General features: G+C 48.5%; 1 protein-coding gene across 12 annotated transcripts; it reads left to right on the top strand.

Annotated features, from left to right (window-relative positions):
- The first annotated feature begins 1,716 nt into the window (after positions 1-1,716).
- On the top strand, positions 1,717-24,955 carry DGKA (diacylglycerol kinase alpha). 12 transcript variants are annotated; one of them, XM_063621401.1, is made up of 25 exons: positions 2,302-2,362; positions 5,536-5,636; positions 6,648-6,792; positions 7,242-7,315; positions 7,633-7,768; positions 8,204-8,278; positions 8,737-8,786; positions 9,141-9,215; positions 9,412-9,531; positions 9,641-9,755; positions 10,307-10,395; positions 10,545-10,664; positions 10,859-10,957; positions 11,132-11,215; positions 11,487-11,560; positions 11,745-11,819; positions 12,234-12,319; positions 12,410-12,499; positions 22,554-22,714; positions 22,968-23,032; positions 23,273-23,363; positions 23,666-23,864; positions 23,972-24,092; positions 24,281-24,341; positions 24,616-24,955. In XM_063621401.1, the coding sequence occupies exons 3-25, from the start codon at positions 6,729-6,731 to the stop codon at positions 24,697-24,699; spliced, it is 2,208 nt and encodes a 735-aa protein (XP_063477471.1). In that variant the 5' UTR covers positions 2,302-2,362; positions 5,536-5,636; positions 6,648-6,728; the 3' UTR covers positions 24,700-24,955. The 12 variants fall into 12 exon arrangements, with proteins under 12 accessions (XP_055103545.1, XP_055103543.1, XP_063477472.1 ...); XM_055247570.2 differs by lacking the exons at positions 2,302-2,362; positions 5,536-5,636 and adding an exon at positions 1,717-1,735; XM_055247568.2 differs by lacking the exon at positions 5,536-5,636 and having other exon boundaries at positions 2,273-2,362.
- Positions 24,956-25,130: the final 175 nt, after the last annotated feature.

Below are 25,130 nucleotides of genomic sequence, written 5' to 3'. Positions count from 1 at the left end.
CCCCCCAGTAACTGACTTGGGGTATGATGGAGCACAGATCCTAAAGAAGACACTAAGAAGTCTAGAGTAAGACTGATTCCACCTTATTCCTTATTCGAGAGATAACATTACACCCCACTTTGAAGTACCAAAAACTATCTTAAAAGGAGTGTCTTCAACTTTATTTAGGGACATATCTAAAGACGATAAGAGTGAGAAACACAGGTAATACACAGGGTGGCATTACTTTAAGCATTCTTTGCAAGGAAAGCTGAGTGCCTTAGAGATTAATATCATTCCAAGATTTCTAAATGAAAGATCCAGGGACAGAAAACTGATAGGCAGAGGTGTTAGGGGACCTATTCTTATATTGTATGTTTGTTTAAAGTAGCTCAGAGCAGAGAGGCTTTACACACATTGCACCGCTCATTGGTATGGTCCCTAAACTGGACTGTGTTTTTGCTTGTATTGCAGAACTAAGTACAGGACTTAGTGTATAAAAGGCCTTCAGAACAGTTTGTTTACTATGACTAAGGAGGTCATAGAGGAAGGAGAGATGAAGCTTTGCTAACAGTGAAGAAAATACTGTAAAGACAGGATGGGGAGTATCAAGGGCCTTGTCTTTTTTTTTTTTTTTTGAGACGGAGTTTTGCTCGTGTCGCCCAGGGTGGAGTGCAGTGGCGCGATCTCGGCTCACTACAACCTCCGCCTCCCGGGTTCAAGCGATTATCCTGCCTCAGCCTCCTGAGTAACTGGGACTATAGGCATGTGTCACCACGCCTGGCTAATTTTTTGTATTTTTAGTAGAGACAGGTTTTCACCGTGTTAGCCAGGATGGTCTCGATCTCCTGATCTCGTGATCCACCTGCCTCGGCCTGCCAAAGTGCTGAGATTACAGGTGTTAGCCACCGTGCCCGGCCTTTGGCCCTTGTCTTTTTATGATTGGGGGTGAGAGGGTGAGACTTGGAGGGGCACAGGAGCAGAGAGACAGACTGCTCTTCAACCTATGCCCGAAATCTCCAGTTTAGATACAACAGCAATACTCCCAAACCCTATTATTCAGCAGCTATATTTCTGGCAAATGTGGAGGAGTCTGTTCCAACAAGCCTGTCTTGAAACAATCAAGAACTGCTTAGATATCCCTGTTTCCACTAGAGGGCCTCATGTATTCATTCCCTTTCCGACCCCCACCAAAAGTATGTGTATATTATGTGTGTGTATGTATGCATACACAATACCCACACATGCATATACCCTTCTAGTCAGAGGTCTCCCCTCCCCCTTCTTCCCACTCCCAGGTGTAAGAAGGACGATTCCAGGAACCTAAGGCTTTGTTACTCTGCCCCATTTTCAATGAAGGGTAGGAGGGAGTTAGATAGGGGTTGGGGCGGGGCCAGTGAGCAGGATGCCTGGGTCTCCAGTTCCTGCCAGTAAGTCCCTAGGCCCCCATCTCTCTCCCTTGCTGTACCACCTTCACCACCATCCATGCGCCCCCAAGAGCCTTAATGACTCTAGAAGAGACTCCAGGCAGGAGAAGCTGAAAGGACCTTTCACTCCCTACTTTTGGCCAGGGCCTTCTATGCCACCTGCCAAGGCCAGCAGGTAAAGTGGGAGGATGAGGGCGTGGAGAAAGGCTGGACACAGACCAAAGTGCAAACCTCCACCCTAGAATTAAGGAGAGGACATGAGTCTTGACAGGAGGTGTCCTTAGACTGGGGAAAATAGGTCTAAAAGGAAAGAGAGGAACGTGGAGAAGGTAGGCAGATTGTCTCAAGCAGGGTAGAGCCTGGGGCGGGAGGGAGGTGTTTGGTCAGGTTGTGGAGTTTGGGACTCTGGGCTTGCCCCCCTGGGATCTCCTGAGTGTAAAGTCAGTAGTGGATGGAAGGGAGTTGGTCAGGGAAGTTCAGGATGGCAGCAATCAGGAGAGAGTGAGACGTTGGTTGGGTGCCCAACTGCCGAGCTGTTCTGTTAGCGGCCCGCCCGGTATCTTCGCCTCCCAGGTTTGGGAGGAAGGGAGAGGCTGTGAGTGATTAGAAAGAAGGGAAAATAGAAGCAGAGCTGCCGCCGGCGCGGGAAGAAGATGAGGAGTGCAGCAAATGGAGAAAATGTGTCAAAAGCCCCAGACATATTCGAGGGAGGCTGGAGCAGGTTATGGTGAACTGGAAACCTAGAAACGGGCCTCTCCAACTTCGAAGTTCCCAGAGTTGGGGGCGCCCGGCGCGGGCGCCGCGGGCAGGCTGGGGTGGGGGACGGGCAGCTATGTCGTCAGGAACGGGGCGGCCCCGCTGCGGCCGCGTCTGCCTGGCCCGTCCCCTCCAGCCCAGCTCGGGCTCCAGCTCCAGCGCCGGCGCTTCAGCTGCGACCGCGAGCCCTCTCAAGCAAGGTAGAGACCCCGCGAGCCCCCCAGCGCCCCACTCTCCCCCATCGGAAAAGGACAGGCATAGGGAAGCCGAGAACCCATGGGCTGCGTTCGTGCTGCTGGGTCGGGAAGGAGGAAGCGTGACAGCTGGAGCGGGTATCGAGAAGGGTCTGCGCTGGGACACGGGGGTGCAGCGGGAGGGCTGGGCCAGAACCCGGTGGGTAACGTTTCCCAGACCTTCCCCTCCCTCCCTCCCGCTCATTCGGAGGAATGGTGAAGCCCGGTTCCTGGGACCCGACTCGGAGGGAAGTCCTTTTCGGAACCTCCACAGCGCCGCACGGGTGGAGAAGGGTTCTTGTTTGGCCTCCAGGTCCCCAACTTCCCACCCCCAACCTCTCCCCACCTGTCACTGGGAAGTTTCTGAAAATACCTGAGTCTAAATCTCACTTTTCACCTTGATGGGAGAAATGAGCCTTCCTGGGGAAGAAAGGCAAATATTATTGGGCATCTCTTCAGCCTCAGCACAGACAAGCCCACATCCCCCAACCATGCCAGTATCGTAACTTCCTCCTATACTACGCAATGACACCCTCTACACACACACACACACACACACACACACACACACACAACCCCCTCAGCCAGGTAGCACTGAAGTCTTCAGTGTTTGTGGAGGCTTAATAAGTTTTCAGGCTTCAAGCAAATGATTCCCTTTTGAGGGCTACCTACTAGCAGCAACGGTCGGGGAGAGGAGGAGGATACAGTCTATGATGTGATTAAGGAATTCAGAAGTCCAGGTAATCAGGACTGGACCCTCAAATTCAGAGCTCCTGCCCCCTGGGGCAGCCTCAATATTCTGGAGACGTAGCTATTTCCTGGGTAATGGTCGACTTAAAGGACTTGGAATGTTAGCAATGAATGCTTACGTGAAAAAAGGAAACTTTAAATACTAACACAGGCTTTGGAAATAATATTTATCTCTTGGTTAAGATTTTAGTATTTGATGTTTAAAATTAGATCCAGAGAGCCATGAGCTCTAAGATTTAGTGGAATGTACTAAGGATGGGTGTCTAGAGTCTGACTGTGCCCTTAAGAGAGTAATTCTCTCTGTATGCCTCAATTTCCTCCTCTGTAAAATATGAGGGTTGGTGACTCCCAGCTCTGTGGATGTTCTAAGATTCTCTGCCTCCAAGTGAACTTCTTCCTTTCTCACCCCAAGCGGGTAGGGGCAGGCAGGGAAACCAGAGGAGGGAAGGGAAGGGTGAGTCACAAATAGCTGGCAGGCTGGCAGCAGACCCCACCCTCCCAGCCCTGGCATTCGCCTAGACTAGCCCAGGTTATAGCCTCAGGGTTGGGATGGACCTGGAGGAAAAAAATGGACTTGTTCCAGGTCTTTAAGTCCCCAGGATCCCACAGTTTGCTGCCCTTCAGCTCCAGGGGTAGCTAAACTTTCAGTCAGAGAAGTCAAGAGAATCACTGAGAAGATCCCAGGAGCACTCGTTTCCAAGATTCCAGCCCAGGGGTGTCCTTGAACCCTGAGAGTCTAGTTCTAGCCACCTCGTCATCCTCCCAGAGGCAAAGTTCAGGATCCTGATACTACATGTTTGCACCTGACACATATATTAATAACAAGGGGTAAGACGTACAACTGGGCTTCACTGATGCTAGCAGTCCCTGAAATTTATGCCTTCCTGGTTCAAAGACATCATTTTTCCTAATCTCCAGAAATGTTTCTCTAGGTACTACCCTTGTGTAATAATGACAATAGCTGATGTTCATTGAGTTCTTATTCTGTGTCATGCTGTTTGCTAAGTACATTGCATATATCATCTTATTTAATGCCCATATTGCGACTGATTTCTGTAGGTGCCCACTTTACTGATGAGAAAACTGAGGCTCAGGGAGTTGAAATGACCTCTCAAAGAGCTAGGATTGTGATCCTTGCCTGTCCAATTTGCAAGTCCATTCTCTTAACTTCTACTGTATACTACTTCTCCAGGTTTAAGACCTGGGGAGCTAGGAAGGAGCAAGAAAGAGTTAGATCATTGTAAAAAGAGAGGCAGAGAAGAAGCCTGTCCTCTCTCCTTTGCATTGTAACTTGTTTGCTCCCTCCTTGTCACTTTCTCCCTCAGATTCCATTTCCTAGAACTTTGGAGTCATCTTAGAATCCCCAGGGGTAATCAGAGAGGCTAATTAAGCTATAGAGGCCCCATTAGCCATAAGACTATTAGTATTCATTAGATCTGTTCGCAGCAGAAGTTGGAATATAGTCATTGAAAAGTGCCAGATGGGTAGAGTCCTTTCTCTGGGATGTCAGTATCCCAGAACCCTCTTCTGAGTGTTCCCAGAAAGCTGCTGGAACAGGAATGGTGTGCTGCATAAAAGTAGGCAGCAGAGATGTCCCAAGGGCAGAAGCTGCAGAGAAAGTCCTTGCATCATCAGAAAGGAAAAGGGCTGGGCTGTTCTGGGCTGTGCTTGAACACCCAAACTGCTTCCCTAACCCAACAAGCCCTAAATGAGTGGGTGGAGATCAGGGTGTTTGATGGGGTAGTCAATATGTGCTTTTCAGCATCATTCATTTATTTAACAGATATTTATTTAGCACCTACTCTATGTACTACAAATTATCTCCTTTCCTCTGACTGTCAGGTGGACACTCTGGCATCCTATTCCCATGTAACCATATTTGGATAAATAGCCCCAAATTATGAATCCCCAGCTTTACACAATCATTTGTCCAACCAATATTGAGCACTCACTACATACTGGGAAGGGTATCCCAGGCAGACAGAACAGTAAGACTCATTGCTCTGAGCAGGGGAGAGCTTGGCATGCCTGAGGAACAGAAAGGAGCACAGTGAGACCAGATGGCGGGGTGTGAGGAGAAAGAGGAACAAGAGGAGGGCAAAGTGACAAGCAGAGGCACTACCACATGGCCTTGGGCTGGAGCCCTGGATTTTCCATCTATCAACTGCCTTAGGAAATCCAAGCTTCTCTGAGCTCCAGTTTCCTCATCTGCAGAATGGTTATGCCAATAATTTCCTATGTCTCATGATTTGATTCTAATTGTTAGTACAGTAATAACTAGCATTTCTTGTAGGCCTCCTAAATGTCAGGCATTATATGAGCGACTTTTCATATATTTTACTTAAGCCACACAACTGTGAAAAATGGTTCTCATTCTCCCCATTTTACAGATATAACTTCCCCAAGTCACACAGTGGTATCAGAGCTAAGAATGGGACCCAGATATGACTGATCCTAGTTCTGTTCCAAAACCGTGCTGTATTATATTAACGTAAGATATATTATTATCATTATTGAATCAAGGCAAGCCGCCCACTGCACCTTGGTCCCTGGATCCAGTAGCCAAAACATGGAGCTCCCTAAGCACTGCTGACCTAGCAGAGTGGAAGGAAGTTCCCAGGAGCCGAGACACTAGCACTCGGCTCCACCGTCCCGGGACTGGGAAATACTAGATCTGTTGGCAGCAGAAGTTGGACTATAGTCATTGAAAACTGCCAGATGGTTAGAGTCCTTTCTCTAGGATGTCAGTATCCCAGAATCCTCTTCTAAGAAGAGACTCTGTGAGTACCCAGAGTCTCTTCCCCTGCCTCTTCCCTACCCCGCGCCTAGGTCTCCACCCTTCCCTAGTGGAGCTCCGCGGAACGCAGTCCAGGCGGGGCCAGGGCTAGGGACCTTGCCGGAGCTGGTTCTGTGTCGCGCGTCAGAAGCGCTAGAGGTCGTTGCGGGGCGTGGGTGGCTCGGGGAGTGGGTGGCTGAGCGGAGCTGGGGTCTCTGGCCAGAGGCGGAACAAAATGGGGTCATGGCCAGGAAGACGCGCTAACGCAGTAAGAGTCACCCAGAGGGCCGGAACTGCCGGAACTGCCGAAGACCCGAGATGGGAGAGAGCGCAGGCTGGGGAGAGTCTGCAGAGATTGACGATGGCGGAAGAAAGCGCAGAAACAGACAAGGGACACACCCACAGAAACATATATAGACTGAGAAAGCCGGGTGCGGGTGGGAAGGTGAGGGTGGTCAGATGAATCAAGATAGGTTGGGGGAGAGGGAGAAGGATCCAGAAATGGAGAGACAGAGATGAGAAACAGAGACAGAGGACAGACAATGTCAGGGAAGGTAGAGGCATAGGGAAGAGGGACACAGGGAAAGGAAGATATTTAGGGAGGGACTAGGAGAGAAGGAAAGAACAAAAAATAATAGTGGGAGTACAGACAGAATGGAACAGACAGAAGAAAAGACACCCAGACAGCTGGCTCTTCCCACTGTACCCTCTGTCACTTTTCCCCAGGCCTACCCTCTGAAGAGGTCCAAGCAACGGAAGTACTACTACGAAGCTGCCTTTCTGGCCATCCTTGAGAAAAACAGACAGATGGCCAAGGAGAGGGGCCTAATAAGCCCCAGTGATTTTGCCCAGCTGCAAAAATACATGGAATGTGAGTCTTCCTGTCAGGCCTTCAGTTCTGGAGACCCTGCCCCAGAGAATCCCTCCTCCTCCTCATTACACCCCCTGGCCCCCAGCTTCCTCAGTGGCTTTGAGCAGTGTGCTGCTCAGATGTGCCCATGACTGGGAATGGGAGGAGTGGGAGATGGGGAGATGTCAGAAAAGGATCCGGATCTACCACAGTCTAACCCGGCTGCATTGTGCAAGGTCTCGGCTCTCTACCCACCTTCGCTATACCTGGACTGCTTGCTCCAGCTCTCAGAGAAGAGGAGTAAAGAGTGGTACTGTTCTGGAGGATCTGAAATATTTTTCTCTCTGTATTTCTGTGTTTCTTCTTGGAATTTCTTCATCTCATTTGAATCTTTTTTCCTGCTGGATTTCTCTGGCAGGAGAACTCAGCTGGACTAATAATGCTGTTCTCTTACTCTCTCTATACCCTAGACTCCACCAAAAAGGTCAGTGATGTCCTAAAGCTCTTTGAGGATGGCGAGATGGCTAAATATGTCCAAGGAGATGTGAGTGGCAGCTGGGAAATCCTCTCCTTGATCAACTCTTCCCATCTTTGTTTTTGATCCCCAACTTCCAGGAATTATGCTGGGCCTGCCCCTCACTATCCCCTCCAGAGATACCCTAGTGTCCATTGTCACTCCGACTATTGCTTTAGGATAAAACAAGAGATTCTATTACCTCAGGACTTAATCAAAGAAACCATACTCCTGCCTCAGATGCTTCTCAGCTCTGCACTTATTATCCCTGTCCCCACTACTCCCAATTCTTCAGCCCCAGCTCCGACCTTGCAGACTCCCCAGGATAATGCTCACTCTCATTATAGGCCATTGGGTACGAGGGATTCCAGCAATTCCTGAAAATCTATCTGGAATTGGATAATGTTCCCAGACACCTAAGCCTGGCACTGTTTCAATCCTTTGAGACTGGTCACTGCTTAAATGAGACAAATGTGGCAAAAGGTATGGTCAAGCAGGTAGGACTGGGCTGAGCCTCTGGCAGAAAAATCAAACTAGTATGGATTTGGGGATGAGAATTGACTTGAGTCACATGTTGTGCAGGTTGGGGGGGAAATTGGTGGAGAATAGTCAGGCTGGTCTAGGAGCTAAAGGGAGGAAAGGTAAAGGGGAAAGGTAAGTTGAGGGCAGTTGCTCATACCTGTAGTCCCAGCACTTTGGGAGGCTGAGGTGGGAGGATTGCTTGAGGCCAGGAGTTCAAGGTGCAGTGAGCGATAATCATGCCACTGCACTCCAGCCTCAGTGACAGAGCGAGACCCTGTCTCTTAAAAAATCAGTAAATCTTTTTTGTAAAAAAAGGGAGTGGTGGAACAAACAAAGAATAAAACATGGGCCAAAGTGGAGGGAGCCCTGACTTCTGATCTGCTTTTTTGTAACCAGATATGGTGTGTCTCAATGATGTTTCCTGCTACTTTTCCCTTCTGGAGGGTGGTCGGCCAGAAGACAAGTTAGAATGTGAGTTGCCCTTCTGAAGTGAGGTGGCGGGGCAGTGAAGGGAGAGAGAGGTGTTTCCCAGCCTCCTTTCCCTTATTCCTTCAGGATTCCTAAAGGCTGACAGGTCTAGACAAAGGTGGGGCCAGAGAATGAGCCCATTTCCTCTGTTCTCCCAGACTATTTATACCTAATGCCCTTCACCATAGTCACCCCAGTACCCATGTCTTGTACATTCCCATGTAGGCGGCCTAGGATGTCCTTGGGATATGGATTGTGTATTGTCTCCCCTGACACATTCACTGAGGGTGGAATCCATGCCTCTTTTCCTTTCCTTTTTGTCTCTCTCTCAGTCCCATCCCAGGCTCTAGGCTTCTCACCCAAAGGCTCTCTCCCTGTCTCTTTGTTTCCCCCATATTCTGGTATGAATTCTTTGGGTATCTCTCACAAACTGACCCTGGCCCCCCTAAAACATCCCACAGTCACCTTCAAGCTGTACGACACGGACAGAAATGGGATCCTGGACAGCTCAGTGAGTTGGGGACCCTGTATGCTGGGCAAGGGAATATGTGTTAATTTGTTTGCACCCTCCTGCCCCAACTCTTCCAGGGTCTTAAGAAACAGAAGAGGATGGGGGGAGAGGTTGAGTCCTCTAGGACTAAATTTGAAAGTAAGTCCCAAGCTCTTGAGCCCTCAAAAAGAATGCTGGAGACATGAATTGGGTCTGCCTTACAAACATACAAACACATTTATTTACTTGGCAGACGTACCTGAGAATGAGAGGTGTGAATCTGGGGTGGAAGCCAGGAACACTGATTTCTGGAAAAGAGTTTGGATGGTGGTAGTAAAGGGGATGTGGCTGTGGCTCTTGCCCTTTTTGCTCCAGGAAGTGGACAAAATTATCCTACAGATGATGCGAGTGGCTGAATACCTGGATTGGGATGTGTCTGAGCTGAGGCCGGTAAGGCAGCTCTTCCTTCATGTCCCTTCTTGTATCTTCTTCCCTGGTGAGTCCTGCATCTGCCTTACCTCATCTCTGACAGGCAACCTGGTTCCCTTGGCTAGGATGGCTGGGCTGGATATCCTAAGAGGCAGTGGAGAGGTGTTGGGTCTGAAGACCCACTCATACTGAAAGTCCCTTTCCACTCTGTGCTCAGATTCTTCAAGAGATGATGAAAGAGATTGACTATGATGGCAGTGGCTCTGTCTCTCAAGCTGAGTGGGTCCGGGCTGGGGCCACCACCGTGCCACTGCTAGTGCTGCTGGGTCTGGAGATGGTGAGTAGGAGAGACTTTGGGGGATGAGTAAGACAGCCTTGGGTTATGCTTGCCAGGATTGGCCCTGTAAGGGCTTTGACACTCCCTAGCATCTACTGTGCCTTCCTAGACTCTGAAGGACGATGGACAGCACATGTGGAGGCCCAAGAGGTTCCCCAGACCAATCTACTGCAACCTGTGCGAGTCAAGCATTGGTCTTGGCAAACAGGGACTGAGCTGTAACCGTGAGTAATGGGAGCTGGGAGGTAGGGGAAGAGGGTCAGCCCAGCTATCTGTGGGAGCTTGACGCTGTGAACTTAGAAAGACCTAGGTTTGAATCCTGGGCTCTGCCACGGACTAGTTATGTGACCTTGGGAAAGCCACATCACTTCTTTAAGCCTTAGTTTCCTCAACTGAAAATGAGGTAACTGTGAGCATTAAAAAAGTTGGTGCAACAAAAGTGCTTCAGATGGTGCATGCACATACTATAAGATGCAATAAAAAATATCTATTATGATTACTGTTGCTGTTAGACCTGGGCCTCCCAAGCATCATCCAGCTCAGTTCCTGCCTGGCACATGGATGGTGTGGGGCAGGCATGGGGTAGCAGCTGATCTTTTAGGAGGAAGAGTTAGGAAAAGGCGTGGGTTTTGGAGGTGGGCACCTCACCCCAAACTTTTATTCTGTTACACCCTCAAGCAAGGGATCACATATCTGATCCTGCCTCACCCTCAGGTAAGAAGGAAATAGGGGGAGAGGCTCAGCTAAGCCTCCCAACTTCTTCCTTCTCCCTCAGTCTGTAAGTACACTGTTCACGACCAGTGTGCCATGAAAGCCCTGCCTTGTGAAGTCAGCACCTATGCCAAGTCTCGGAAGGACATTGGTGTGAGTGATCTCAAGCCTCCGCCCCCAACATCACCTACATCCTGGCCCTGGCCCTGGCCCTGGCCCTTGGCTCATTGCTGCCCTCAGCCCCTCCCTCCCCTAAGTCCTGCTCAGACCCTCCCAGACAAGGAACTGCCTTTCTCCCCAAGGTCCAATCACATGTGTGGGTGCGAGGGGGCTGTGAGTCCGGGCGCTGCGACCGCTGTCAGAAAAAGATCCGGATCTACCACAGTCTGACCGGGCTGCATTGTGTATGGTGCCACCTAGAGGTCAGTTTGGGAGCTATCCCTTCTGGGTACGTCTTAGGGCCCCGCAGAGCTGCCCTCTCCACGGGCCTCCCAGCCACACCTCCTTTACAGCCACAGTTGCCCCTGCTCCCAAGGGCTCTTTCCAGCCCAGACTGCCAGGTTGAGAGGAGACAGGGTTCCCTTCGTGATCTCTCTGTGCCCACCTCGTCTTTCAGATCCACGATGACTGCCTGCAAGCGGTGGGCCATGAGTGTGACTGTGGGCTGCTCCGGGATCACATCCTGCCTCCATCTTCCATCTATCCCAGTGTCCTGGTGAGACCCTCGGCAGCAGCGGGGAGGGGACAGGAGTGCCTCCCCGATTTCCCACACGCACAGAGTGGCATTTAGAATAGAAAGCTCATACTTTTAGGATTCAAGTCAGACTCCTCGATTTAGGGATTCATGCACAATACAGCTTTCCTTCCCTCTGCTTTCCTCCCCTCCCAGGCCTCTGGATCGGATCGTAAAAATAGCAAAACAAGCCAGAAGACCATGGATGATTTAAATTTGAGCACCTCTGAGGCTCTGCGGGTACAGGGCTGAGAGTCTTGGGCTTCATGATGGGGGCCGGTTTTTCGCTGGAGCCCTCATGGGTGGGAATGAAGTGGGAGAGCCTGGTGGGGAGCGGTTGATGCTCACTCTCCAGAAACTCCACCACGGTAGGGGAGGGAAGGGGAGGGAAACAGGAGGGAGGGGGGAAATATCTTGGTGGAATGCCAGCCCTCTGCCCCTGTCTCCAGGGCCCACCTTAACTCTGACAAAATCCTGCTTTCTTTATCCTTACTTTCTTCCCCCAATGCAGATTGACCCTGTTCCTAACACCCACCCACTTCTTGTCTTTGTCAATCCTAAGAGTGGCGGGAAACAGGGGCAGAGGTGAGGAGAGATATATTGGGTCTTCTAAGATGAGAGGGAGGGCCTGCCTGCAGCACTTGGAAGGTGGAAGGGGATGTGTGTGTCTGGAGGGGCATACCTTGAGGAACACACCAAGAGGGTGAGGTTCAGAAGATCACCCCCAACCCCTGCGCCTGCCATGAGCTTTTCTTTTTCCCACACACAGGGTGCTCTGGAAGTTCCAGTATATATTAAACCCTCGACAGGTGTTCAACCTCCTAAAGGATGGTCCTGAGATAGGGTGAGCACCGGTTAGGGACCGTCTCACAGTGTTTTCGTGGGTCTGTGTATCTGTATATGTCAGGAGAGTGCAGGAAAGAGTGCAGGTTGGGAGAGGAGGGCTAGAGATCCCCTAGAGGCCAGAATTCAGAATATTTCCTTCCCTAGGGTCACTGGGTATCCCATCCTCCGAGCTCTCTGGCCCATCTTTGTCCTGCTCTCAAAGAATGAAGATCCTATTTTTCCCTAACCACTGAGGAGTGGCTGTAACTTTCCCCCATTGTTCTTTTCTGTGACCTTCATAGAAACTCAAGTCTTTTGACAAAAAGGAGGAAGGTCCTACGGAATGAGAGACAAGAAGCAATCTGCCTGCCCGGGACTTGGGTAGCCTGAGTCCTGTTATCCTTCTTCATCTTCTCTCTCCCCTTTGTCTCAGGCTCCGATTATTCAAGGATGTTCCTGATAGCCGGATTTTGGTGTGTGGTGGAGACGGCACAGTAGGCTGGATTCTAGAAACCATTGGTCAGTGCAGGGAGGGGCTCTGGGAAGGGATTGGGGTTGTAGTCTTGCAGAGCTAACTCACTCCATCCTTCTCTTCACCTGCCTCCGCAGACAAAGCTAACTTGCCGGTTTTGCCTCCTGTTGCTGTGTTGCCCCTGGGTACTGGAAATGATCTGGCTCGATGCCTAAGATGGGGAGGAGGTAAGTGGTTAGAAATTGTTTTGCTGTAGGCTGGGGGGAGTTGTGTAGGAAGGGAAAGGCACTTAGAGTCGAAACTAGGCATCTGGTATAGAAAGGATTGGGGAAGAAGAGGGGCACAGACAGGTGGATACAAAAGTGGAATGTCCAAAAAGAAGAGAGCTTTGGAAGAAGCAGGGACCACATTCTGAACCTAGAAGGGTCAAGAGTGATAGTCCCCTTTCCTGTAAATATTTTTATGTTTCTCCCAACCAACTCTTATGGCTCAGAGAATCAAGGAATATGGGGGTTGGGAACAATGTGTGAATAAGGAAGGTTGTATAAGAGCTAAGCCAGATGCTGAGTGATGGAGCTAGCAGGGAGCTTGGTCATGACTCATTCACTCATTCAAACAATTAACCAGGTAGTCATTAATTAATTCACTATGACTTCTTTCCGAGTATTGCAATAGTCTCCTAACTGCTCTCCCATTTCTAATCTCTTATGCCTTCCAAACAGAAAGAATTTGAAGGATGGTATTGGTAGGTAAAGAGGTCAGCGTAGGGCAGATTGTGTTTGAGGAATCTTGGAGTTGAGGTTATTGGGTTCAGAGTCCAGCTCTAAGATCTTGCTGGAGATCTTAGGGAATAGAGATCTGCGAAGGGCAGCGGAAGGCATTCTAGGTGGAGGAAGTAGTGTAAGGCCAGAGGAGCCACCAAAAAACATGGTGGTGCATTGGGGGAACTGTAAGTCATTCATCATGATTGGGACATAGGGTGCAAGGTGGAAAATGTGGAGAGGGAAGACTAGTTGAGCAGAGTCCAGATTATGGAGGGTTATGAATACTGTGCCAGGGAGTTTTTAATTTTATCCTGCCAGAGATTGCAAGCTGACAGCCCACAGTAATGATTTTGTGTTGTTTTGTATTAGTTGCCTTGCAGTGTTTTCAATTTCTTTGTACTTGATTATTTCAAAGTGGGACATGTATTCTTCAGTTTGTCATAATCCCCTTGGCTCCCTGCTAGTCACTTATTCACTTTCCCTTTCTTTTTTTTTTTTTTTTTCTTGAGATGGAATCTCGCTCTGTTGCCCAGGCTGGAGTGCAGTGGTACCATCTCAGCTCACTGCAACCTCTGCCTCCCAGGTTCAAGTGATTCTCCTGTCTCAGCCTCCTGAGTAGCTGGAAATACAGGTGTGTGCCATCACGCCCTGCTAATTTTTGTATTTTTAGTAGAGACGAGGTAGGATGGTCTCAAACTCCTGACCTCAAGTGATCTGCCCACCTAGGCTTCCCAAAGTGTTGGGATTACAGGTGTGAGCCACCATGCCCAACCCACTTTACCATTCAAGCCACTCAGGTATTTGAGTGTGCAATCCCTGAACTATGGGCAAACTTTTTTTTTTTCTTTTTTTTTAACCCAATCAAACAAGCAGCAGTGAGGGAGAACTCGATGTAAGTAAAAGATGTAACTAGAAGAACAAATAGGAAGAAATATCTCTGAGTGCTCATTATAACTTAAGTTTTATATGTAGACATATAACCAATTCTTTGACCAGTTTTCAGATCCTCAACATCTGACTTCTTCATTTATAATATTAGACATTTTGAAATTACATATTTTATGTCTTCCCTGTGTTCTGCAAACAAAAATCAAGTTAGCATAAACAAGCAAACAAGTTAGCAGAAAACATTGCAGTTTTCTGCTAACTCAACCTGAATCATGACAGTAAGGATATAAATATAGCACTAATGAAAATGTATGTTGGGCTGGGCACTGTGGCTCATTCCTATAATCCCAACACTTTGGGAGGCCAAGGTGAGAAGATCGCTTTAAGCCAGGAGCTGGAGACCAGCCTGGACAACAAAGTGAGACCAAGTCTCTACAAAATATTTTTTTAAAAATTAGCTGGGCATGGTGGCACGCACCTGTAGTCCCAACAACTCAGGAGGTGGAGGCTGGAGGATTCCTTGAGCCCAGGAGTTTCAGGCTGCAATGAGCTATGATTGGGCCACTGCACTCAATCCTGGGTGACACAGTGAGATCTCATCTCTAAAAATAAATAAGCAAACACACAAATAAATAGCCAGGCATGGTGGCACATGCCTATAGTCCCAGCTGAGGCTGAGGCGGGAGAATTGCTTCAGCTGAAAGATCGAGACTGTAGTGAGCCATGATTGCACCACTGCACTCCAGCCTGGACAACAGTGTGAGACTTTAAATTGAAAAATAAAATGGAAAACATGTTGACACTGAAAAAATCATAAGGTTTGAAGAGGGGGGATTGAAAGGAGTATCACTATGGGAGCTCTGTGGAAGATGGATTGTAGGAAGGAGACAGAATAGGAAATTACCTGTTTGCAGTAGTCCAGACAAGAGATGATGAACACAGAAGCCAAGGCAGCAGCAGTGGAGTTAATGAGGTAGAAGCCACAGCTCTGGATAACTGATAGGTTGTGGAGAAGGAAGTAGAGACAAGTCTAGGACATTTCCTAGGTTTGTGGACTCAGCAGATGGGGGTGGCATTTATTTATTCATTTATTCATTTATCTATTTTTATTTATCTTTTTGAGACAGAGTCTCACTCTGTTGCCTAGACTGGAGTGCAGTGGCACGATCTCAGCTCACTGCAACCTCTACCTCCCAGGTTCCGGCGATTCTCCTGCCTTAGCCTCCCGAGTAGCTGGGATTGCAGGCGTCCACCACCACATCCAGCTAATTTTTGTATTTTAAGTGGAGACGAGATTTCACTATGCTGGCCAGGCTGGTCTCGAACTCCTGACCTCAGGTGATCCGCCCGCCTCTGCCTCCCAAAGTGCTGAGATTATATGTGTGAGCCACCACGCCCAACCTTGGGGTGGCATTTATTAAGACAGGGAATATATGAGGAAGACCAGTTTAAGGAAGAAAAATTCAGTTTGGGGCAGGTAGAGATGTTGTGGTGGGTGGTTAGAAATACATGTCAGGAATTTAGGAGAGAAGTCAAATATTTTAGGAGATACATGTTTGAGAGTCATCTGCTCCTAGGTGGTAATTGACATTCTGAGAGTAGCTGAGATTACCCAGAGAAGGAGGTAAGAGAAGGTGAACAAGGACAGCAAGATCCTGGTAAACACCCTATTTAACAGTTGAGCAGAGGAAGAGGAGTTATTAAAGGACTCTGCATTAGTGTCCCATTGCTGCTGTCACCAGTTACCACAAACAGTGGCTTAAAGCAACACAAATTTATTATCTTACAGTTCTGGATGAGAGAAGTCCAAAATGGGTCTCACTAGGCTAAAATCAAGGTGTTGGCAGGGCCGAGTTCTTTTCTAGAGGCTCTAGGGAAGAATCCTTTGCTTTTTCTAGTTTCTACAGGCTGTCTGCATTCCTTGGCTCAAGGTCCCCCTTCCAACCAGCGATCTTATCACTCCAACCCTTGCTTCCACGGTCACATCTCCTTTTACAACTCTTTTCTCCTGCCTTCCTCTTTCACTTATAAGGACCCCTGTGATTACATTGGTACCACCCAGATAATCCAGTATGATCTCCCATCTCAAAAGCCTCATTTTTTTTTTTTTTTTTTAAAGACAGAGTCTCCCTCTGTTGCCCAGGCTGTAGTGCAGTGGCACAATCTCGGCTCATCGCAACCTCTGCCTCCCTGGCTCAAGCGATTCTCATGTCTCAGTCTCCCAGGTAGCTGGGATTACAAGCCTGTGCCAACATGCCGGCTAATTTTTGTATTTTTAGTAGAGACAGGTTTCACCATGCTGCCCATGCTGGTCTTGAACTCCTGACCTCAAGTGAACCGCCTGCCTCAGCCTCCCAAAGTGCTGGGATTACAGGCGTGAGCCACCGTGCCTGACCTGAAATCCTCAATTTAAATGTATCTGCAGAGTCTCTTTTTCCATGTAGGGTAACATATTCACAGTTTCTTTTTTTCTTTCTTCTTCTTCTTTTTTTTTTTTTTTTTTTGAGAGGGAGTTTTGCTCTTGTTGCCCAGGCTGGAGTGCAATGGCACGGTCTGGGCTCAATACCACCTCTGCCTCCCAGGTTCAAGCGATTCTCCTGCCTCAGCCTCCCTAGTAGCTGGGGTTACAGGCATGTGCCACAACGCCTGGCTGATTTTCTTTTGTTGTTGTTGTTATTGTTGTTGTTGTTTTTGGAGACGGAGTCTCACTCCATCGCACAGGCTGGAGTGCAGTGGCGCAATCTCAGCTCACTGCAACCTCTGCCTCCCAGGTTCAAGTGATTCTCCGGCCTCAGCCTTCTGAGTAGCTGAGATTACAGGCGTGCGCCATCACAACTGGCTAATTTTTGTATTTTTAGTAGAGACGGGTTTTGCCATGTTGGCCAGGCTGTTGTCAAACTCCTGACCTCAGGTGATCCACCCACCTCGGCCTCCCAAAATGCTGGGATTACAGGCGTGAGCCACCTCACCCAGCAATATTCAGTTTCTTGAGATTAAGATGTGGACCTCTTTGAGAAGCTAGTATTCTGCCTACCACAAAGACTAAAAAGGAGTAGTCAAAGAGAAAGGAAAGTCAAAGGAAAGTCCCTCTGTAACCAAGAGAGTGATGTTTCAGAGGTTAAGTGAAGACTTTCAAGAGTTAAAATGAAAACGAAAGATACACTGTTGGCAGGAGTCATTGGCAATCTTTGCCAAAAAAGTTTCAGCAGGGTGGGATGGGCAAAAGGTAAATTACAGTGGATTGAACCCTCAATAGAATGTGAGAAAGTGGAAACTTTTTTTCTTTTTCTTTTTCTTTTCTTTCTTTCTTTTTTTTTTTTTGAGACAGAGTTTTGCTCTTGTTGCCCGGGACGGAGTGCAATGGTGCAATCTCGGCTCATTGCAACCTCCACCTCCCGGGTTCAATCGATTCTCCTGCATCAGCCTCCCAAGTAGCTGGAATTACAGGCATGTGCCACCACGCCCAGCTAATTTTGTATTTTTAGTAGAGTTGGGGTTTCTCCATGTTGTTCAGGCTGGTCTCGAACTCCTGACCTCAGGTGATCCACCTGCCTTGGCCTCCCAAAGTGCTGGGTATTACAGATGTAAGCTACTGCACCCAGCTGTGAAGACATTTTTAAAACCTTTTTTCTTCCCTGACTACAATTATAATATATGCTGGTGGTAAAAAATAACTCAAACATTTCATATATATGTGCCAAGAAAGTGAAAGCTCCCTATAATCTATGCCCTACAGTTTTGGGGGCTGTTCCTCCATGTTTTACTTCCTAGACACAAACTAACATATATTTAAACAATGAGATCATTTTATAGATGTTTTTCTTCTTTTTCTAACTTAACAGTTCATATTGGTTATCATTATATTTCTATACAGTCAGGTTTGCCTCATCCATTTTTTTTTTTTGAGGCGGAGTCTCGCTCTGTCGCCCAGGCTGGAGTGCAGTGGCGCAATCTCGGCTCACTGCAAGCTCCGCCTCCCGGGTTAACGCCATTCTCCTGCCTCAGCCTCTCTGAGTAGCTGGGACTACAGGCGCCCGCCACCACGCCCGGCTAATTTTTTTTTGTATTTTTTAGTAGAGACGGGGTTTCACTGTGGTCTCGATCTCCTGACCTCGTGATCCGCCCGCCTCGGCCTCCCAAAGTGCTGGGATTACAAGCGTGAGCCACCGCGCCCGGCCTTGCCTCATCCATTTTAGCACTGAATAGAGTTCCGTTGTGTGAATGTGTAATCATTTATAAACAGTTCCCTATTGGTGGACATTAGGGTAGCATTCAGTTTTTTAATCTTACAAACCGTGGTGCAGTGAACACTCATACATCTATCTCTGCGCACAGATATGAACATTTCTCTAGGAGAGATTTCTAGAAGTAGAATTGCTGACTCAGAGAGAATATGAACATTTTTATTTTATTTTATTTATTTTTTTGAGATGGAGTTCCGCTCTTCTTACCCAGGCTGGAGTGCAATAGTACAATCTCGGCTCACTGCAACCTCCACCTCCTGGGTTCAAGCGATTCTCATGCCTCAGCCTCCCAAGTAGCTGGGACTAAAGGCATGCGCCACCACGCCTGGCTAATTTTTTGTATTTTCAGTAGAGATGAGGCTTCACCATGTTGGCCAGGCTGATCTCGAACTTTTGACCTCAGGTGATCCTCCCACCTGGGCCTCCCAAAGTGCTGGGATTACAAGTGTGAGCCACCACACCCAGCCGAAAATAACTATTAATAGTAAAATGTTCATGTTGGACATGGTGGCTCATGCCTGTAATCCCAGCACTTTGGGAGGCCAAGGCGGGTGGATCATGAGGTCAGGACTTCAAGACCAGCCTGGCCAAGATGGTGAAACCTCATCTCTACTAAAAATACAAAAATCAGCTGGGTATGGTGGCAGGCACCTGTAATCCCAGCTACTCAGTAGGCTGAGGCAGGAGAATCGCTTGAACCCAGGAGGCGGAGGTTGCAGTGAGCCGAGATCACGCCACTGCACTCCAGCCTGGACGACAGAGCTAGACTCCATCTCGAAAAAAAAAAAAGGGTATTTTCTTTTTAAAAAAACTATTCAAATAGCCGAACATGGTGGCTCACACCTGTAATCCCAGCACTTTGGGAGGCCAAGGCTGGAAGATCGCTTGAGCCCAGGAGTTTGAGACCATCCTGGGCTACATAGTGAGACCTCGTCTCTATGAAAAGTAAAATAATTAGCCAGGCATGGTGGCACACACTTGTGGTTCCAGATACTCAGGAGGCTGAGGCAGGAGGATAGCTTGAGCCTGGCAGGTTGAGGCTGCAGTGAGCCAGTGCACTCCAGCTTGGGCAAGAGAACAAGATCCTGTCTCAAAAGAAAAAAAGAAAAATTACACAAATGGGCTGGGCGCAGTGGCTCACGCCTGTAATCCCAGCACTTTGGGAGGCCAAGGTGGGCGGATCATGAGGTCAGGAGATCAAGACCATCCTGGCTAACATGATGAAACCCTGTCTCTACTAAAAATACAAAAAATTGGCTGGGCGGATCATGAGGTCAGGAGATCAAGACCATCCTGGCTAACATGATGAAACCCTGTCTCTACTAAAAATACAAAAAATTGGCTGGGCGTGGTGGCATACGCCTGTAATCCCAGCTACTTGGGAGGCTGAGCAGGAGTATAGCTTGAACCTGGGAGGCGGAGGTTGCAGTGAGACGAGATCGTGCCAACAATCTGGGCAACAGAGCCGGACTCCGTCTCAAAAAAAAAAAAAAAAAGTACATAAATAAGTCATCAGTACATTGTCACCATAAAGATTTAAAGACTCCCCACAAAACTCCATGTACCTCCTCAGAGATAAACATTGTTTCCTATTTACAGTCATTTTTCTGTTTTTACGCATGCACACACACACACACACACACACACATACGCATAAACAGACAACTTTTTTTTTTTTGAGACGGAGTCTCACTCTGTCACCCAGGCTGGAGTACAGTGGCGTGATCTCAGCTCCCTGCAACCTCTGCCTCCTGGCTTCAAGCGATTCTCCCTGTCTCAGCCTCCTGAGTAGCTGGGATTACAGGCGCCCACCACCATGCCCAGCTAATTTTTGTATTTTTAGCAGAGACAGGGTTTCACCATGTTGGCCAGGTTGATCTCGAACTCCTGACCTTAGGTGATTTGCCCACCTCGGCCTCCCAAAGTGCTGGGATTACAGGCATGAGTCATGGCACCCAGCGAAAAATATGTTTTGATAAAATTTGATAACATTTTGATAATAGTTGCCAAAATGCTTTCCAAAAATGACTTATCAAGTCATGCCGTAGCTAACAGCAAATGAGAATGCCAATTTATTCATAAACTCATTAGCACTTGGTTTTCTGAATCTCATTATACTTTGCCAACCTGATAGGCAACAAAAGGTAGCTAATTGTTTTAATTATGGTTCTTGAAATTGTTAGTAATACTGAGCACGTTTCATATGCATATTGGCCATTCGTATTTTTTCTTCTATCATAGGCTTGTTTGTATTATTTGCGCATTTTTCCTTTTTTGTTTTTTGTTTCTTTCTTTGTTTTGAGATAGTCTTGCTTTGCTGCCCATGCTGGAGTACAGTGGTGAGCTCACAGCTCACCACAGCCTCGAACTCCTAGGATCATGAAATCCTCTCACCTCAGAGTAGCCTGGACTACAGTCACATGCCACCACACCTGGCTAATTTTTTTTTTTTTTTTTTTTTTTGAGACGAGAGTTTCACTCTTGTTGCCCAGGCTGGAGTGCAGTGGCACAATCTCGGCTCACTGCAACCTCCGCCTCCTGAGTTCAAGCGATTCTCCTGCCTCACCCTCCCAAGTAGCTGGGATTACAGGTGTCTGCCACCATGCCTTGCTAATTTTTTGTATTTTTAGTAAAGATGGGGTTTCTTTTTTTTTTTTTTTTTGAGACGGAGTCTTGCTCTGTCGCCCAGGCTGGAGTGCAGTGGCGCAGTCTCGGCTCACTGCAAGCTCCGCCTCTCGGGTTCACGCCATTCTCCTGCCTCAGCCTCTCCGAGTAGCTGGGACTACAGGCGCCCGCCACCACGCCCGGCTAATTTTTTTGTATTTTTAGTAGTGACGGGGTTTCACCGTGGTCTCGATCTCCTGACCTCATGATCCGCCCGCCTCGGCCTCCCAAAGTGCTGGGATTACAAGCGTGAGCCACCGCGCCCGGCGCAAAGATGGGGTTTCACCATGTTGGCCAGGCTGGTCTGAAACTCCTGACCTGTGATCTGCCCGCCTCGGCCTCCCAAAATGCTGGGATTACAGGCGTCAGCCATCGCGCCCGGCCTACACCTGGCTAATTTTTATTTTATTTATTTATTTATTTATTTTTGAGAAGGAGTCTTGCTCTGTCACCCAGGCTGGAGTGCAGTGGCGCGATCTCGGCTCACTGAAAGCTCCACCTCCTGGGTTCATGCCATTCTCCTGCCTCAGCCTCCCGAGTAGCTGGGACTACAGGTGCCCACCACCACGCCTGGCTAATTTTTTGTATTTTTAGTAGAGTCAGGGTTTCACCATGTTAGCCAGGATGGTCTCAATCTCCTGACCTCGTGATCCGCATGCCTCTGCCTCCCAAAGTGCTGGGATTACAGGCATGAGTCACCGACACCTGGCTAATTTTTATATTTTTTATAGAGATGAGGTTTTCCATGTTGTCCAGGCTGGTCTCAAACTCCTGGCCTCAAGGGATTACCTGCTTCAGCCTCCGAAAGTGCTGGGACTACAGGAGTGAGCCACTGCACCTGGCCTTGTTTGTTTTTTGAGATGGGGTCTCACTATGTTGGCCAGGCTGGTCTCGAACTCCTGGGTTTGAGCAATCCTCCTGCCATGTAGCTGGGATTATAGGGGCTACCATGTCCGTCTAGTTTTAAATTTTAATATAATTATATTTATCTATCTTTTTTGGGGGGCTTCTAGTTTTGTATCCGTTCAAAGATTATAAAAACATTTACTAATGTTTTCTTCTAGTACAAATTCTGGCCAGGCGCAGTGGCCTGTAATCCCAGCACTTTGGGAGGTTTGGGGTATGGATGGCCACGTCATGCAGGTAGCGAGCATTGAACCCAGTAGGTAGTTTTTCATGCTGCTCCTCCCTTTCCCCAGCACGATTTATTGAATAATCTATCTTTTCCCCATTTATTTGAAATGACATCACATACTAAATTTCTATATATACTTGAGTCTATTTGGGGGCTCTCTGTTCTTTACTATTGAACCTTTTATTCCATTCACTCTGCCTGTATAACACTGTTTACACATGGTTGCTTTATACTGTGGTCTGTCTGAATGGGGAGTGAAAGCATCAGGGGTCGAGGGTGAGAGAGGATTATCCCCATTTGTCACCCATCTTTTTCAGCATTCTCCTGGCTATTCTCTCCAACCTTCCAGATGACTGTTGGCACCATCTTTACATATCCACACACATTAAAAACATTCACCCTCCACACAGCATGGAGGAAAGGTCCATGGGAGCTGTGACCATGCACGCTGCCCTGTCACTGGCTAAGGCTGGGAGGCTTTGCAGAAACAGGGCAGAAGGCCCCCGGGAATTTGTGGAATTGGGAGCTGAGAAGAGGCCTCTCTGGGACCCAGAGCTCAGTGCTAACCTGTCTTCTCCACTCCTAGGGTATGAAGGACAGAATCTGGCAAAGATCCTCAAGGATTTAGAGATGAGTAAAGTGGTACATATGGATCGATGGTCTGTGGAGGTGATACCTCAACAAACTGAAGAAAAAAGTGACCCAGTCCCCTTTCAAATCATCAATAACTACTTCTCTATTGGTGTGGTCAGTGGAATGGGGCCTGGGGAGAAGGGAGAAAGCGGGGGCCAAGCAGTCAGAAGCTGGAGGAGAGCAGAAAAGGAGGGGGAGGTTAAGTGACCTGTGACACAGGGAAATTGGGAGTGCAGTACAGTGCTGTGAGTTGCAAGGGAAGATCTTGGGACATGCTATGGGGAGCAGCATGGGGACTTGGGAGAGAGGGGAGACTGGGAGGGAGAGATTGAGCTCTGTACTGACCTTCATGTCCTGAACTCTCCAGGATGCCTCTATTGCTCATCGATTCCACATCATGCGAGAGAAATATCCGGAGAAGTTCAACAGCAGGTTAGGGAAAGGAGGGGGTGGTGTGGGCATACACAGTGTCAGGAGCCAGGTTTTGACCAAGTTTGACTCAGATTGCTCAGAAAAGCAGTGGCACCTCTAGGAGATCCCCCAACCAAAGCCACCCTTGTTTCCCATGGGACTAAAGTTAGGAGGTTGATGCCCTTCCCTGTCACTTACCACCCCTGCCAGCACTGTGTAACCTGTCCCTTCCTACTGGGCCTTGTGTTGGGGCTGACACAGAATGAAGAACAAGCTATGGTACTTCGAATTTGCCACATCTGAATCCATCTTCTCAACATGCAAAAGGCTGGAGGAGTCTTTGACAGTTGAGGTGTGTGTAATAAGACTCAACCCTACATCCTTTTCAGCTTCTTAATAGCCAAGTTTCTCCCTCCATGGCACCCTTAGGAACTTCCCATATTCTTGAACCTATGCTTCTTTGACCTCCCAGCTCTCCTACCCCAATTCTCCAAGTCCTCAAGATACACTAGTCCCTATTTCCATCCCTTGCATACCTCCAAATCCTGCCCTCTCCAGTTTGTCATCTGGTGGAGGGAGCGATCACATCTGTGATCATGCCATGAGGTGAGGATCTGTACCCTCCCTAACTGGGACTGTGCCCCCTCCTCTCAGATCTGTGGGAAACCGCTGGATCTGAGCAACCTGTCCCTAGAAGGCATCGCAGTGCTAAACATCCCTAGCATGCATGGTGGCTCCAACCTCTGGGGTGATACCAGGAGACCCCATGGGGATATCTATGGGATCAACCAGGCCTTAGGTGCTACAGCTAAAGTCATCACCGACCCTGATATCCTGAAAACCTGTGTACCAGGTGAGAGGAGCAGCCTTGGGAGCTGAGTGGGCAGGACCAAGGGAAAGTGTGACTCCCTATGGGGATATCCTGTTTATGTAAAACTTAACTCCCTGCTTCATCCCCAGACCTAAGTGACAAGAGACTGGAAGTGGTCGGATTGGAGGGTGCAATTGAGATGGGCCAAATCTATACCAAGCTCAAGAATGCTGGCCGTCGGCTGGCCAAGTGCTCTGAGATCACCTTCCAGTAAGGAAGACTCCACTAGGGTCCCTGAGGGAAGGTGTGGGGCTGGGGCAGCAGAAGGGTCATGGGAATGGTGGGGAGGGGCTTTACTAGATCTCCCTCAGTAACAAAAGTCTCAAAGCCAACCTGAGAAGCAGAGTTTTGGTATTCGATTGGTAAGGAAATCACTAATGTTCCTTGGCCTCCTATAGCACCACAAAAACCCTTCCCATGCAAATTGATGGAGAACCCTGGATGCAGACGCCGTGTACAGTGAGTATTGATGATCCCAGCCAAAAACTAAACCGTTGGGCTTCATGGATCGTAAATCCCCATTCCACAGCTTCTTTACATCCTTCTGATGCCTGAACTTCCCCTGCACATCATTCATCCTAAACCCTGATTTCTCAGCCCCTGGTTTCCCTATCATGGCCTCTCCAGGAACCTAGCAACCCACCCCAAACCCCACAGATTTCCCTCCAAATCTCTGAAGCCACAGCCCCAAAGCATCAGATCCTGCCTCTGAATGTGCTCCCTTCCCTTCCAGATCAAGATCACCCACAAGAACCAGATGCCCATGCTCATGGGCCCACCCCCCCGCTCCACCAATTTCTTTGGCTTCTTGAGCTAAGGGGGGACACCCTTGGCCTCCAAGCCAGCCTTGAACCCACCTCCCTGTCCCTGGACTCTACTCCTGAGGCGCTGTACATTGCTGCCACATACTCCTGCCAGCTTGGGGGAGTGTTCCTTCACCCTCACAGTATTTATTATCCTGCACCACCTCACTGTTCCCCATGCGCACACACATACACACACCCCAAAACACATACATTGAAAGTGCCTCATCTGAATAAAATGACTTGTGTTTCCCCTTTGGGATCTGCTAAGTAAGTGGTACACTTCCTTCTTTTATACCTTAACTCCTTAAATGACACAGATTCTCCCGGCCGGGTGCGGTGGCTCACGCTTGTAATCCCAGCACTTTGGGAGGCCGAGGTGGGCGGATCACGAGGTCAGGAGATCGAGACCACGGTGAAACCCCGTCTCTACTAAAAATACAAA

This window comes from Symphalangus syndactylus, chromosome 17 (assembly GCF_028878055.3).
Source record: "Symphalangus syndactylus isolate Jambi chromosome 17, NHGRI_mSymSyn1-v2.1_pri, whole genome shotgun sequence".
In the NCBI taxonomy this organism is placed as follows: domain Eukaryota; kingdom Metazoa; phylum Chordata; class Mammalia; order Primates; family Hylobatidae; genus Symphalangus; species Symphalangus syndactylus.
This window is presented reverse-complemented; position numbering and strand designations above follow the sequence as displayed.